This window comes from Bombina bombina, chromosome 1 (genome assembly GCF_027579735.1).
Source record: "Bombina bombina isolate aBomBom1 chromosome 1, aBomBom1.pri, whole genome shotgun sequence".
Taxonomy (NCBI): Eukaryota; Metazoa; Chordata; class Amphibia; order Anura; family Bombinatoridae; genus Bombina; species Bombina bombina.
The window spans coordinates 393069343-393087067 of NC_069499.1; the positions used below are offsets into that span (position 1 = coordinate 393069343).

The window sequence follows — 17725 nt, forward strand, 5'->3', positions numbered from 1 at the left end:
TATAATAAATACATGTTTGTAGTATTCAATCTGTATATAAACACCCACATATAAATTGCTAGTAATAATAACATATCCAACTGTTTCTGTTTTGTGAAGATAATAATAAAATATTTGGAACCACTCTGAGCAAGTATCAGTTTGATTTGATTAAAGAACATGGGAGATATTGATTAAAGGATGTGCATTTATGATAATTATTAATTGCCACTACAGTCTTGCATGGTACAAAATAAATTCTCATTTGATAATTTTCAGACAAAATCAACACCACAAATCATTATCTTTTTATATTGAGACACAATATCAATGCTCTTCGCTTCCATCAAAGAGTGAATTCTTTTTCAAAGCACATTGTGCTTATTGACCTAGGTATAAAATGCACACATGGGAAGCCCAATTAACTGCAAAATGAAATATTTCACAACCCGAGGATTATCCCACCCTGGGGATTTGTACAATACAGTTATCTAACAGTAATTCAAGAGGGTATTTCTTCTGCAGCTGTTACCTTAACATCATTTAAATGACCTTTGATGAGTTTTGAGACTAATGTAATGTCGAGGATATTTCTTCCCTCTGGGTCTTTAGGGATTATATTAATATTATTGAAGCATTTTGTGACATTTCTATGCACATCTAAAACAGGTGAATACATTCTGAACTATAAGACTCTAAACAGTGTAGACAAATGGTTGAGAATAGCTTTGTGAAGTACTAGCAAAAGGGCAAACGCCTCAAAGATTACTATGACAGCTATGTCTATTATTGTGTAGAAATATTTGCCAGAGGCACAAATGCAATGTGATTAAATTAAATGATCCATGCTCATCTCTATCTGTGTAATTATTCACTGTTTTTTTAAAAACAATTCCATGTAGATATTTGCTTATTCTAAATGTACTGGATGCTGACTTGCATACTCATACAAGTTAATTCATTTTCTGTTTTAACTTTGTACGAAAAGAAGCAATAATGTAAACAAAATGATTATTGTACGTTTCCAGGTGTAACTGAGTTTTAGGGATAGGAAAGGCAAAATTAAACTTGCATGATTCAGACACTTTTAAATTAACTTCTATTATCAAATGTACTTTGTTCCCTTGGTATCCGTTGTTGAAAAAAAAAAATTACATATCCTACACTAGTGGGAGCTAGCTGGTGATTGGTGCTTGCAAACATTTGTCTCTTGTGATTCGCTAACTAGATGTGTTCAGCTAGCTTTCAGAAGTGCATCGCTGCACCTTTAGCAAAGGATATCAAGAGACTGAAGCATATTTTATATTAGAAATAAATTGGAAAGTTGTGTAAATTGTATGTTCTATGTGACTACTGAAAGAAAAAAAATATATATTTTATGTCTCTTTAATGTGATTACTACAGCCAATACCTTTGAAGAGTTTGGACCTATGCTAACGCAATATCACTATATTTTTATTGTAATCTTTATTTTTTGCGGAAAATATTAATATGAGTAAAAAAATTAATATAAATGTTTGTGTAAAGTTTAACGACTCATTTTGTATCCATTCCTTAATTACCAAAAATGTATTTAAAATAAATAGCCTGTTAGGGAAGATTATTGAAAGAAAGACAATTCTTTTCTTTGCTCACCATCTGCAAGTTATGTAATTAAACATTGGACATTAGTTCGGCAGAAGATTAATTTGTAGGCAGATTGTGTTAGACTGTTAATTATGCATCTTTAATTGAGACAGGCTTGTGAAGGCTTAGCTGTAGCTACTGAAGGTCCAAAAGGACAGCTAGACGTGACCAAGTTAAATATACGCAACTGTCAGAAAATAGAATATGGGTATATCTTTCCCACGGCCTAATAGCAGGGACCTTTTAAAGGGAATTTCTAAAATAATTCTAGAGCTGTTTGTGCATTTGAATAATCAGCAAAATTGTGTATGTGATTACCCAGAAGTGCCATATGTGAATTTAAGTCTCCTTTACATCATAAATAAAAGCACAAAATAATATGCATTTGTTAGGATCTTGGAGGAGCTTATGGTAGCTGTTACTGGGTATACATCCCAGGACATACTTGAATCCCAGGACATACTTGAATCCCAGGACATACTTGAATCCCAGGACATACTTGAATCCCAGGACATACTTGAATCCCAGGACATACTTGAAAACGAGGGAAATCTCAATGTATCCTTCCTGGTAAAATATTTTATAAATAAATATATAAATAAATTACACTGACAAATCCTTTGTGTTAGTGCTGGAATGGTTATAGGGTGCTATTTAATTGAAATATTATCATTAACTCCGAAAAGCTACTTGACTCATCAGTAGAAAAATAGCTGAAAATGATTTGATAATCATCAAAAAGATATGAGACGGCATTGGACAGTAAATTGTTTGAAGTTGAATAAATGACTTACAGTAATCAATACACAAAATATAAATGTCTGTGTAAAATTAAGAAGCCCGTGTTCTTCCATTAATACATTGTTTTTGCTTGAATTACATTATACCTGCTTATTACTGGATAGTTTTATATTTATTAAGGAGATCTTGTGAAAAACATTACCCATGGAATGCAAAACTGTGTTAAGAGGAAAAGGGTGTGGGTATTTTTATGTCTCATTCTCTTTTTTGTTTTTATCTCTGTAGGCCACTGCATTTCTTCTTTTATTTGCGTAAACCCCACATTCTCTAAATATAAATTAGTTTTTTTAAAGCTTAGGTTAAAAAAAATCCTACAAAAATATGGATCCATTTATACTGGGCAGTTCCTGTGTTTTTTCACAAAAGCTATTTAATATTATAATCTATTTCTAGAGCACTGCACATTTTTGTAGTGCTTGTTACATGGGTAGTGATACACAATAAATCATGTTAATTAATAATACAATATAAAAAAGACTATACAAAAGATTAATGCTGGCGGAGCGGATCCCTTCTGTTAGGATCCTATAATCTACAGGTAGAATACGTTATAGCTGCAGCAGAGAGACAAGCTAGTTCATGAGGTATTTTGTTGCTAAGCTATTTACAGCATAGACTAGAATAGGTGTTAATTAAACTTGATAGGCAATTTCAGTTAGTGAAATTAAAAAAAAAACACAGTCTGCTATTTCCAAAGCAAATGTAACAAAAATGTTATTTTATGTTGCTAAAAAAAGTAAATCAGGAAACAGATATTTACCTGTCTAATACACGTGAATATTGGACAATCTATAAAAATTACATCATGGAATGATAAATCATCCTTTAAAATGTTTAATTAAAATTGCTACTAAGTTTAAACTCATGTAAAAAATAAAAAAACACACAAAAAAACACACTATATATTTTAAATAAATCTGGATGATAGTGATGCCTGTTAAATTGTATGTAAAATTAAAAAAAAAAAAACACGAGTAACCAACTAATATTCTCTTTGTATGTATGTTTTATTACTAGCAATATTAAGGTAATTTTATAACTAATGTAGAACGTTTTTATCTGAACTCTTTCCTGAGTATTAATAAATAAGTCTACCCCTGTGATAGATGCAAGCATTTAACATCACATACAACTGTCTAATTGTAGAAGCTTAAATATTTTTTCTAGGAGCATTTATGAGAATGACAAATAAAATAAATAAATGAGGGATTATACTTTGATATTATTATCTCTACGATTAATTAGTTTTGTGCTTTACCCCTTTTAGACGTTTCAGTCCTATTTTGCATGGGAGAAGTTCATTGGCGATTACGGAAACTAGCTGCCTATTAAACAGACCCATCGGCCTTTGTTCTAGGAATGATACACTCCTGCTGTCTGAGCTCCTGGCAACAAAGACTCCATGTCGCCAATAAGCCAAATCTGCAGTGTGAGCAATTGTATCACTGCCTGGTGTTCCTCTTAGTTTTTTTTACTACACTGAAAGAGAGGAAAGCTAATCCCATAACTAGCAATGTGATGTTTACTTTTAATTTAAAGATGCAGATTCAGCAACAATGATTGTAAATTAACAAGGAGTTCTACATCAGGTCTCTAATAGACTTTAATTGAGCAAACTGCCTTTGAAATAAAAGGCCACCTGACTTTACCATACCCTATAAAGGTGATATGAGGCAGCTGGGCTGATGAAATAATCTTGTAAACAGCAGATGAGCACTTAGCAAAATACTCATCTCATCATCCATTAGAGTTTTGTTGGGACTGGTAAGTAAGAATACAAAGCCATAACCTTTTATATTTGAAGGTTTATCCCCTGCACTGTTAGACACAAGAGTGTTAATCGAACCCTAGTCTGTTCAGGTTTAATTTACTGGCTTGCTGAGGTGGTAGATTATATTATGTTCTATTTTGCTATTTTTTCCTTAAAAAAACTGGCAAAGTTGTTTTAACCTCTTGTCTGCCAGAGAGGAGTGCTTTGCAATTCACTAACTGTACACCTTGTAACATCGCTGGCAGTGTTGCAGAAATGATGCAGGTTATACTGTAAAAGTATTCTGATGACACAATCCATTTGTATATATTTATTCCATCAAGGTATCATATGATGGGAGGTTTAAAGGGACATAAAATTTATGGCATATATCGGCAAATAAGCACTGATTGTGATAGAATTATTTAGTACTGTTATTTTGGTAGTTAAAATCCTCGCTCGCGCGTAACTGTTACTCGCCATTCGTAATCTGGTTCTAAATGGGTTGAGCTAGCCAGGAAAGCAGACCTCATTATTTTTTCTGTCTAATTATTTGCTTTTTTACTGTTTAGTCAAAGGCCAACACTCAGAGGGAACAATGGAAAATTAACATTATTTTATCTAAGTATTCTTGTTTACATCGATTTTTTTGTAACCAGAACATAAAGGACCAGTCCACACAGTAGATTTGCATTATCAACAAATGCAAGATAAGAAGACAATGCAATTGCACTTAGTCTGAACTTGAAATGAGTAGTAGATTATTTTTTTTATGACAATTTTAAAACTTATGTCTTTTTCCACTCCCCTGTACAATGTGACAGCCATCAGCCAATCACAAATGTATACACGTACCATGTGACAGCTATCAGCCAATCACAAATGCATACACACTTAATCTTGCACATGCTCAGTAGGAGCTGGTGACTCAAAAAGTTTAAATATAAAAAGACTGTGCACATTTTGTTAATGGAAGTAAACTGGAAAGTTGTTTAAAACTGCATGTTCTATCTGAATAATGAAAGTTTAATTTTGACTTGAGTGTCCCTTTAAGTTCAGAAATGTTTAGTATTGTTGGGGAAATTTGGGGAAAAAAAGCTGATAGAGATATTTGTAAATAATTTAATACACTTCAGTGGGTAAAATGGATATTTGGGAACACATTAAAAGGGTGAAAATATTAGTGTACACTTTCTCTTTAAGTATGACAAAGCCCCAGCACCAAAAAGACAATACAGACAAAAAGGAATTTATGTCTATTGCAAGGTTGTTTTATTTCCTTAATTAAACCTGTTACAGTGTGATTAAAAGTGGAGTTTGATGTACATTTAAAGCCTATAGCTTTTGACTATAAGAGAGGAAATATAGATCTTAAAAGGGCAGTTTAAAATATTGCATCTCCTCCAGTGAGAATGTCCATACCTTTTGAGTTCCAGGGGAGTAACACAGTTCTGTTCTGTGTGATTATTTACAGATTTTTTTAGGATACTGCTATAACTTAAAGTGAATGTAAATTTTTATGCTAAAGTGTCCGTTTTTTAAAAATTCAATTAAAAACAGAGGCACTTTAATTCATCAAAATTTACATTTCACTCGTGTTGTGAAAAAAAACTTACCTTTTAAACTTGACAGCAGCTCCAGCTTCCTCCGGTCGTCGCAAGCCATTTCTGATGTCAGAAATGATGGATAGGTCATCTTCCAATCACGGCTTCCCCCCCAGGGGAATCAGTGTCTGATTCAACGCCGTGATTGGAGGAAGCCTGATTCCTCATTTTAGACCCAGGAAGAGGCTTTGCGATGGGTGGAGGAAGCTGGAGCTGCTGTCAAGATTAAAACATAATTTTTTTTTCACAACACAAGTGAAATGTAAATTTTGATGTATTAAAGTGCCCCTGTTTTTAATCGAATTTTTAAAAACCGGGCACTTTAGCATCAAAATTTACATTCACTTTAAGATTACAATGTAAAATGTGAAAAACAATGTCTTAATAAACTTTACTTGTCTGGAGACATTTATTTCTGTTCTACGCACCTCTTCTGGTGGTCATGCCATATATTCACTACACTGTCAGCAAACTGGAACCAAATTCACTAATCCATTAACGTTCAGAATTGTCATATTAGAAGCTACGCTTGGATTTTTCTAACTAGCAGGAACAGTGGACAATATTTAATGCTCAAAATTAAAATATATATTGATAAATAAGTAGACTTCACCTGAGCAATTTATTAGCAACATAAATTCCACAAACATATAAATATAACAACAGAAAAATATACAATGAACTCACTCATTGGTGGTATGAATGATGCAGTTGTGCAGCAGAAGATTTTTCACTAATGACGGCAAGGGATGAAAGATTAGTGTGGAGAGGCACATTGAAAATGCATTAGTGGGCTGTTTTGGGCCTTCGGTTAGATAATAAACCTTGTTCTTTGTCCTCTGTAATGGTGCTTACTTTTCATCACTCATGTACTCTGATTAAACCCTTTGAACTACATTATTAAAATATTAGTCAAAATATTTTCTTAGAGGAAGTTATTAATTATAAAAATGTAGACACTAGTAATGCTAACATACTAACCTTATATTTTTTTGTAATCCTGGTTTGTAAAGCAGGCGAGAAATGTGTATTTTTTTGTGCTTGAAGAATTTGCAATGTGAATATAGTTGATCATTTGTGCTTATTTGATAAACAATAAAGACAGGACTAAGAAAAACTATTTTATCAGTATTCATATTCAGTCATGTTCATTTCATTGCAAAGCTAAAGTTATTTTATGCAGATCAATACCTTTGTATTCAAGAAGGGAAAAGGACTGGGGCAAAAAAGAAATAAATTACATTTTCTGACTGAAGCTATGTTTAACTGAGGTGACATAATCTGTTTCAGGTTAATTTTGTCTAAAACAGAACTCCCTACAAAGAGGTGAAGGGGACAGAGAATGTTATGGTCAAAGCCATGAGAGTTTCAGAAGTATAATAATAATAATATACTAATTATTATGTTTGAGGAAGTTTGGGATCTGAAAGCTCCTATGTGCAGCATAGATGTAATATGAGGAGCAAGTATTATAATAATATACTAATTACAGTACAACTCCAAAAATCCGGACTCCAGAAATCCGGACAACCTGAGAATCCGGACTCTGGAGTGATTACAACTTCCGGGTGTTGGTTTGTCACTGCGCATGTGCAAATTGGCATTCAGAGCTGCAACAAGCGACGGCACACGAAAGCAGTGAGAAATCTGAGCTCCACAACTGCGCACTACAGTTTGCCATACATGACCGTTACCTGTGCAGGTATTTACCATCTTTACACTGCACAGTACTGTTATACCTCTATATACTGTACTATATTGTACAGTAGTGTACTGTACTGTACCAATGTTTCCTAAAGTGGATAAGGGTTCTAAACAGAAGCAGAGGAGAAACACTCTGAAATCACTGGGCAAAGCAGAAGCACCATCCACAAGTGGTTCACCGGGCGCAGCAGATGCTAGCGCTCCGTGAACAAGCAGTTCAGCATGTGCCAAAAAATACCTGTAACGGAAAGGAATGTACATATGCAGGTGCAGTACTCTATTTTAATAAACAAGGTGATCTGTACAGTATTTATTTATAATAAAAAACATTAGCACGTCTTCTTTTTTATTTACAGGTATTTTATCAGCAATGTCCGAGAATCCGGAAAATCCGAAAATACGGACCAGGCAAATTCCCAAGCAGTCCGGATTTTCGGAGTTGTACTGTATTATGTTATTTTGAGGAAGTTTGTGATCAGAAAGCTCCCATGTGCAGCATAGATGTAATATGAGGAGCAAGTATTATAATAATATACTAATTATTATGTTATTTTGAGGAAGTTTGTGATCAGAAAGCTCCCATGTGCAGCATAGATGTATTTTGAGGAGCAAGTATGAGCAGCTCATCTAGGGACCCTGAGTAAGTATGTCACTATTAATGTGTGTGTGCTATCAGTGTGACTGTGTCAGTGTCACAGGGTTTCATTCTCTGGTCTGGGTCAATTAAAGCTTGCTTGACTTGACAGGAGCATCAAGCTCATAACCAGAAAACAAACTGTTCTATATATAGAATTCTGTTTTTTTCTTCTTCATATTTTGACAGTATTTGGTGGGTGGGGCAAATTAGGGAAATGTTCTATGACAAAAAGCCAAATAAAATATAATTCTAAGCAGTATCAGCTATCAGTATCAGTTCATCTGGCAGTAGAATTTGTTTGCTGTCTTTTGAGCTTATGGTGGTTCAGATTATGTCTGTTTGTTTTGTTTTTTTGTTTTTTGTGTTACAGGAAAAAAAAAAAAAAAAGGATTTTTTAAAATATTATAAATATTCTGTTTTTTTGTAGAGCTATTGAAGGTTATATGGCAGCATTTACATTAGATGTGTTACCGCCAATACAGTTATTTTTAATGGTATCAATTTATTTTATTGTAACCTCTGTATTGCCAGGGGTCCCCAAAAATTAGGAAATATTTAAATGATTTCTAAGTCTAAGAAAACACACAAACAAAGCCTGTGTATGTATTTTAAGTCCTGAAACAGTTTATCCTATTCTGCAAATTTTAAATTTATGACTTTGTACAACATGAATATTTGCATTAACTGTTCTTTACTTTAGTGAGAAAGAATACAGCTAGCCCTCAGCTTACGCCGGGGTTAGGTTCCAGGAGGAATGGTTGTAAATTGAAACCCAGTTTATAATGTAAGTCAATGGGAAGTGAGGGAGTTAGGTTCCAGGCCCCTCTCAAAATTGTCATAAGTAACACCTAATACATTATTATTATCGGTTATTTGTAGAGCGCCAACAGATTCCGCAGCGCTAATTTATTTTTAAAGCTTTGAAATGAAGACTTTAAATGCTAAACAGCATTATAAACCTAATAATATAGATTGTACCATTATCAAACTAAGTTTAATGAACAAAAACATTTGCTAACAGCACCTATTTAAATAATCACACAACAGACTGCATCATCATCAAACTAAGTTTAATAAACAAAAACATTTTTTTACTTGCATTTTTCTGCAATCAGTTCTTCATTGTTAGCATGTTAGATAATATTGGGTCTGCACCTATTCTATGCATTTCAATCTGCAGTGATTAATAAGCAGTTAGGCACCCTCACCTCAAGCAGCTGGACAGGAAGATAATAGGGAAGTGGCTGCTAAAACTTGTTGCTCGATAGCTAATGTCTGCTCTGTGTACACAGATCAATTTCAGGCTGTTAAAGGGACACTGAACCCAAATATTTTCTTTTGTGATTCAGATAGAGCATGCAATTTTAAGCAACTTTCTAATTTACTAATTTTATCAATTTTTCTTCATTCTCTTGGTATGTTTATTTAAAAAGCAAAAATGTCAGTTTAGATGCCGGCCCATTTTTGGCGAACAACCTGGGTTGTTCTTGCTGATTGGACAGCACCAATAAACAAGTGCTGTCTATGGTTCTGAACCCAAAAATTGCTGACTCCTTAGCTTAGATGCTTTCTTTTTCAAATAAAGATAGAAAGAGAACGAAGAAAACGTGATAATAGGAGTAAATTAGAAAGTTGCTTAAAATTGCATGCTCTATGTGAATCAGGAAAGAAAAAAAATGGGTTCAGTGTCCCTTTAAGTTGCATAACTTTGCTGCAAAACAAGCGGACAGCTCCACCTACTGACTATTTTAATTAGTGCACTTTGCTTTCCAAAGCTTTTCAATAGCAGTCACATGACTGAAAAAAAGGTTGTTATTGTGAAACGGCGCAAATTGAACCGGCGTAAACTGAGGGCCACCTGTATTGTAAAAAGTAATTTTTAAATATTCTTAACATTTTCACCTCATATTCATGTTCCTTTTGTAGATGTATTGTCCATCAAACTTTAGGAAGGACTGACTGATGGCTGTATGATTTGGACAGCAGTTTGCAATGGAAAGGTGGCCTGCGGTGGCCTGGATCCTGTTGATAAGCCTGATCACCTACTGGTTTGAAACTGTGCATTCAAGAGATTTCACGGTGCAAGATATAATCTACCTTTATCCTTCAAGTAAGACGGGTTATGTTTCCTTTCATTAATAGGGTCATTTTTTAGTTTTGTATCAAAAAGTTAGAAAAATATTTAATTAAATTAAATGAAACCCTGCATTTTTCCTTTGTGACTAAGATAGATTATGCTGTTTCAAACAACTTTCTATAATCACATTTTCTATATTCTCTTGGGTTCATTTGTTGAAAGGCAGGGGCATAAACCCAGCAGAATGCACTTGTCTGGGACACTATTTTGCAGCATTCTTGCAAGACCACTAGATGGCAGTACTTTTTCCTGCCATGTAGTGCTCCAAACACCTACCTAGGTATCTCTTCAACCAATCACACCAAGTACCATAGTGCTCAGCTTCCATATGGGAGAAAAGATAGGCTCGCGTTTCTTTAGCGTTAGCACCTTATCTATCTGTTCTACAAAGAAAATCTGCACTCGGGAACCTCAATGATGATTCGCCATAAACAAAGCATTTAAAAAAACTATAAAAAAATGTTGATTAGTTAGTTACATAGTAAAACCAGGCAACTGGTAAAAATAAACTCTATGAGCCTCCCTAGGTTTGCTTCTCAACAACAGATACCAAGAGAAAGAAGAAAATTTGACAACAGAGGTTAAAAGAAAAGTTATTTAACACTGCATGCTCTGTCTGAATCATGGACGTGTAATTGTGACTGTGCTATCCCTTTAAGAGATTAACTGCTGATGTATGCTATTCTGCCGCACTTAGAAAATGACTTCTCTTGCATTTCTGGTGTATAGGAAATAAATAGGTCATTTTTATCAGATTTACCTTTACATTGTTGTGTAACTTGTGGTTTGCAAAGTCCCACAGATATTTATGTTTTACACATTTTATTATGAAAAAAACTTTAGCCTAAGCAATCAAAGTCTCATTAATGTTAAGTCTTATTTCTTACACTTCTGTGAGCCTAAGCCAAATAAGATTCACTCACAGCTGTGGCAACAACTGCTGCTAACTTTTCTTGCCTGCAGTTCTGCTTTGAAGTTACAGTGGAGCAAATTCCATACATCGCTTAGGAACCTACACAATCTCCTCATTATGCAGTATCAGATGTAGTATCAGTTAACAGCACACAACAGCCTATATTCACATGCTCAGAGAGCCCTTCCTTCTTCTAACATGGGCACAGGATATGACATGAATGTATTTGAAAGTTCATGTCACATGATACTGACTATTTTTGTAGTGTCTTGTGTTACGCAGCCGAGCAATATGATGCAAAATGTGATCAATTAACCATATGTTATTCTTTTTTTCTTTGTATTTTAGCATTGTACGCATATTTTTATCTTTTGCTTGTATTATTTTTGTTGTATGTGTATGTATATATTATATATAACCTAATTTACTTCTGTTATAACATTTCCTTTCTTTTCTTGGTATCTTTTGTTGAAAAGCAGAGACGCAAGCTCACGAATGTGCACTTGTCTGGATCACTATATGTCAGCAGTTTTGCTAGAATGTTATTCATTTGCAAGGAAACTACATGGCAGCACTATTTACTGTCATGTAGTGTTCCAGATGCCTACCTAGGTATCTCTTCAACAAAAAATACCATGGGAACGATGAATATAATGCAGTTCCTAAATTGCTGATATATGCTATCATTTTTTTTTTTTTTTTTTTAATTTTTTTTATTGAGGTTTTGAAATAAGTGATACAAGCAAGTTATTACACAAAACATAAAGCCAAGCACAAAATTGACAGTTAGGTATGCACCATAAAATATCGTCTATTAACACACAGATTGCGTCCCTTTTTCAGAAATTTCTGAGAATGTTTCAGTTCATATTTTTTTGCATGACAAATAGAGTTACCAGCTGCATACTGTTTAAATATACTTGCCAGTGTAATGTTGAAACCGACATTAATCCATTCACTGCCTCAAGACCCCTCTTACCTTAAACTACCGCCACTCCCTACACACAAGGTGCCTAATCACATACGCCGTGTTGCCCGCAAAAGCCAGTGTTGCCAATTATTTTGCAAATCTAGCGATCACATATATGGCGCTGCATACAAGTGCGGTGCTTATATTTTACCCATTGCCCGCTGTTTTTACTCCCATAAATTAACACTGAACCGGCGTCGCAAGTCGGTATCACATATTCAGCGCAAGGACTTATGCCGCAAAAATTGAGAAATTTTACTCCCTTGTCATCTCGCCACACATGGGCAGGCGCAGCAAGCCTTGCACTGAGTATGTCAGCACTGTAACTCCCTGGAAGTCTTTACAAACACCTAACACATGCGCAATATGTAGCTCTCAACCGCCATCCCACCGCAATAACTAATAAATGAATTAACCCCTAATCCGCCACCCACCTAAAATGCGAAGTATCTAATTACACTATTAACCCCTAAGCCGCCAACCCCCCAACACAATCTGCCCAATTTACCTATTAACCCCTAAACCGCCAACCCCCCACAATGTAATGTACCTAATTTACCTATTAACTCCTAAACCGCCAACTCCACACAACGCAAAGTATCAATCTAATCACTAAGCCCCCTAACCTAACACCCTCTAAATTAACCCCAATTAACTACAATTACATAAAATAATAAGACTACCTTTTAAAAATTCATAAAATTACCAAAAATAAAAAAAAAATCCTTTCTTTACATGAAAAAAATAAGTTTACATAAAAAAACACCCTAAAATTAAATTAAAATAAAAAATCTAACATTACAAAAAATAAAAAATTAATTAAGATTAGAGAAAAAAATAAACGAAATTATCAAAAAATTTTTTTTAAAACCTAATCTAATACCCCATAAAAACAAAAAAGCCAAAATAAAAACACCTCCTAATCAAACTCTAAACTACCAATAGCCCTTTAAAGGGCCTTTTGTAGGGCACTGCCCTAAGTTTAACAGCTCTTTTACTTTAAAAAATACAAATTACCCCCTAACAGTAAACCCCACCTACCCACACAACCCCCCAAATAAAAAAGACCTAACTCTAAAAAAAAAGGGGCATTTGTATGGGCATTGCCCTTAAAGGGGAAATCAGCTCTTTAGTGCCCATTGACTATCTACTTTCTTCATCCCGGTGACGCAGAGCGAAGGTGGCACGGAGCAGGATTGGCGGTGGCGCGGACGTCCGACGTGGAGGCTCCTCTTCATGCGATCATTCGCCACACACTGAAGATTGAATGCAAGGTACCAGTTTTATATTGGGGAACTTTGCATTCCTATTGGCTGAAAATTTCAAATCAGCCAATAGGATTTAAGCAGCTCTCATCTTATTGGCTGATTTTGACATTTTCAGCCAATGGAAATGCAAGGTACCCCAATATAAAACGGGTACCTTGCATTCAATCTTCAGTGTGGGGTGGACGATCACATGAAGAGTAGCCTCAACGTTGAATGTGTGCACCGCCGACGATACTGCACTGCACCACCTTTACTCTGCACCACCGGGATGAAGAAAGAAGATGGTCCCACGCTGGATGAAGATGGCGCCGTCTGGAAGAAGACCATCACTACCGGACTTCAGGAATGGTGAATACCTATGTCGGGGTTAGTGTTAGGTTGCCCTACAAAAGGCTCTTTTTAAGGGCTATTTGTAGTTTGTTAGATTAGGGGGTGTTTTTTTTGGGGGGGTGTATATTTTGTTTTTATAGGGGTATAAGATTAGTTTTAAAAAATGTCTATTTTTGATAATTTCGTTTATTTCTGTAATCTTAGATTTTTTTTCATGTAAAGATTTTTTATTTTTTTATTAATTTTATTAATTTTTATGTAATTGTAGTTAATTGGGGTTAATTTAGGGGGTGTTCAATTAGGTAGCTTAGTGATAAGATTGATACTTTGCGTTGTGGGAATTTGGCAGTTATGGGGTTAATAGGTTAATTAGGTAGTTTGCGTTGTGGGGAGTTAGTGGTTTAGGGTTTAATATGTTTATTAGGTACTTTGCGTTGTGGGGGGGATGGTAGATTAGGGGTTAATTATTAGGTACTTTGCTTGGTGGGGATGGCGGATTAGGGGTTAGTACATTTATTTTGTACTTTGCATTGTGGGGGGATGGCGGATTAGGAGTTAATACATTTATTAGGTACTTTGCGATGTGGGAGTCAATAGTTTAAAGAGGTAGATTGTGTTGTGGGGGTATGGCGGTTTTGAGGTTAATACATTTTATTATTAGTTGCGATGTGGGGGGATGGCAAATATAGGGGATTTGACGTGTCAGGTTTTTTGGAGGCAGGTTAGATTTTTTAGTTTTTTACTTAGGCGCCGGCAGTTCATAAACTGCCGTAAGTCACTGGTGACTCCAGAAATGTGTATTTCCACACATTTCTGAACCTCGCCAGTTTATCCGTCTTATGGCAGTATATGATCTGCCAGGCCCGTATATGTGATTCACCTGATGTGCGAGGTGAATTTATGGGCGGTGTGGGTTTCAGCAGTTGCGCTGTAACTTACGCCGTATATGTAATCTCGCCCTGGATGTGCTACATTAACATCTACTCCAGCAAGTTTATTCAGTTTTCTCCTGATCACTGAATTCCAGGGGTTTATTAGTCAAGCCATTTAGTACAATTGCTACTGTTGCAAATACAAAATTGGCAATACAAAAAAAAGTTAAATTCATAATAGCTAAGTATAGTTTGTTGTAGTTAGCCAGGGTGGATTTAAAATGTCAGTGTGTTTGATCTTAGAGGTTTAGCGTGTTGTTTGTATAATACTGTATTATAAACCTCTTTAATTAGAGTGTAGTCATGGCATTTATGAGAAATGAGGTGGGTGTGTTTGAAAGTTGCTGTCTCTTTATGTTATATCTTAGTACTAAAAAATTGGGAGCAGCAGCCATTTTAAAGTTGCTCTTTTGCTGGAAAAAGTGACAACAGGAAGGGTATTTTAAAAATACAGGTTAACTATAAAGGTTAACCATGAAACTGACTAAAATTCTACATTTATTTATTTTAAGTCAGTTGTTAATAATAAAACTTAAAGGACCAGTCAACACAGTAGCTTTGCATAATCAACAAATGCAAGATAACAAGACAATGCAATAGCACTTAGTCTGAACTTCAAATGAGTAGTAGATTTTTTTTTCCCTGACAATTTTAAAAGTTATGTCTTTTTCCACTCCCACTGTACCATGTGACAGCTATCAGCCAATCACAAATGCATACACACACCATGTGACAGCAATCAGCCATTCACAAATGCATACACGCTTAATCTTGCACATGCTCAGTAGGAGCTGGTGATTCAAAAAGTTTAAATATAAAAAGACTGTGCACATTTTGTTAATGGAGGTAAATTGGAAAGTTGTTTAAAATTACATGCTCTATCTAAATAATGAAAGTTTAATTTTGCTTGAGTGTCCCTTTAAACGTACACTAAACTAAAAAATGCTAGACATAATAATGTATTCAAAGCAAAGATTAGGTTGAGAATAATATCAGTTTAGATATTGAGGATTTAGTTTCAATGTAATGTGATGGGCGCTGCCATGTTGTAAGTAAGTTTTTCTATGTTAATAAACCTATTTGTATCGAAATCTGGTGAGGCCAATTAGCAACAGTTATAGAAGTAGCAATCATAGAGGGTTTAGTGTCTCTTTAAATAGGTTTTGTATTTATTGTTGCATAAAAAATAATAGTATAAGATATGTTTTGTATTTATTGTTGCATAAAAAAATAATAGTATAAGGTTCCATGGCATAATCTGTAAGCAGTGTGCTCTGAGATACAAAATGAAACTAAAATGTATATATATATTTAAGTGCTGCATGTATGTTATTTGAAGGTTGGGTACCATACATATATAAGCATACCATAGTATGCTTCAGACTACATATTCCACACATTATCTCATGCAATTATCCTTATATAAATTACATGCAATTTTCCTTGTAATTCACCTATAAAAGGTCATTAAACACCTCTTGCTTTTGTGAAACAAATGTATTTATCTCACACTTCCTAGAGGGTCTAAAAAGCAATTTCTCAAACCTGCAAATGCTACAAGTCAAATTGCTGGTTTAGGCAAATTGCAGCAAATTAAAAACAGATTAAAGAACTAGTAAATACTGTAGATTTGCATACTCAACAATTGCATGATACGAAGATAATGTTTTTTTAATGTTTTTCTGACAAATTTTGAAGTTGTCTATTTCTACTCCCTCTGTATTATGTGACAGCCATCAGCCAATCACAAATGCATATACATATATTCTGCAAATTCTTGCACATGCTCAGTAGGAGCTGGTGACTCAAAAATTGTAAATATAAAAAGACTGTGCACATTTTGTTAATGGAAGCAAATTGGAAAGTCGTTTAAAATTGCATGCTCTATCTGAATAATGAAAGTTTAATTTTGTCCCTTTAAGCATTTTTGGGCTCTCTAGGGAGTTTTTTTTCCAAAGCACAATTTTACTCAAGAGTTGTTGTTATTTTTTTAAAGGGACAGTAAACACCTTGTAATTCCAATAGATTAACATATCAGCAAAGTCTGAACTATATTGGAACAAATTAATACTTTGCTGCAATTTTGTTCCACTGGTCAAACTCCACTTACCATTTTCCTTATTTGAAATGAGTCTGAAGATGAAATGGTTTGTCACTGTCATTGTGCCAACAAAATCTCTATTGTTTGGCTTTAAACTGCAAATTATGGAAATGTGTTACAAGGTTAGGCTTGTGAAACTGCAATGTGATTTTTCAGTTTTTTTCTTGACAGGAAAATCAGCAGTTTTCACATTTAAATTACTTGCAAAATAGATAATGAAAATATGCTGCAAATTTGTTTTACTACGCAGAATTAAGTATTTTGTATTTCAATCTCAAAGTGTTTACTGTCCCTTTAATATTTTTTTAAAGGGACATGAAACACACATTTTTTCTTTCATGATTCAGATAGAGAATACTATATTTAAAACAGTTACAATTTACTTCTATTATCAAATTTGCTCATTCTCCTGTTATTCTTTGTTAAAGAGATATCTAGAGAGGTAGCATGCGCATGTCTGGAGCCCTACATGATCCTGGTTTTCAACAAAGGACAACAAGAAAATTAATAAAATTGATTTAAATTGTATGCTCTCTTAATCACAAAATAAAAATGTTGGTTTTCATGGCACACCACACAGTTCTTATTTATTGATAAAAAAACACTACATTTATTACACTCTGTGCTCATCGTCATAGTTATCATCTTATGCTCTTACTAGTATTTATTTTTAACCCATTAAGGACCAGCGACATACCCTGTATGTCACTGGCCTTTTTTTGGGACTTGATTGTTTTATAGCGCGGTCTTGCCACCAGCGTTGAGACTGCTCTATTCCACAAAGTCTGCTGGAGGGAGTGCATTAATAGCGTGTTCTTGCTAGGCTTGTGCTATTATGTCCTGAAAAAACCCTTAACGACCAGTGGCATACAGGGTACATTGTGGTCATTAAGGGGTTAAACATACTGATGGATTAATAATATTACATCATGTACATATATTTATTCTCATTTATATACAACCTGATATATTT

The 17725-nt window shown here is 34.5% G+C and overlaps 1 protein-coding gene across 1 annotated transcript in view; it reads left to right on the forward strand.

Annotated features, from left to right (window-relative positions):
- Nucleotides 1–17725, forward strand: part of LYPD6 (LY6/PLAUR domain containing 6) — an 82058-nt gene that overhangs the window by 20707 nt on the left and 43626 nt on the right. The window contains exon 2 of the mRNA XM_053698291.1: nt 10028–10211. Within this exon, the coding sequence (XP_053554266.1) occupies nt 10094–10211 (118 nt within the window). The 5' untranslated portion in view covers nt 10028–10093. The remainder of the gene's footprint in view (nt 1–10027; nt 10212–17725) is intronic.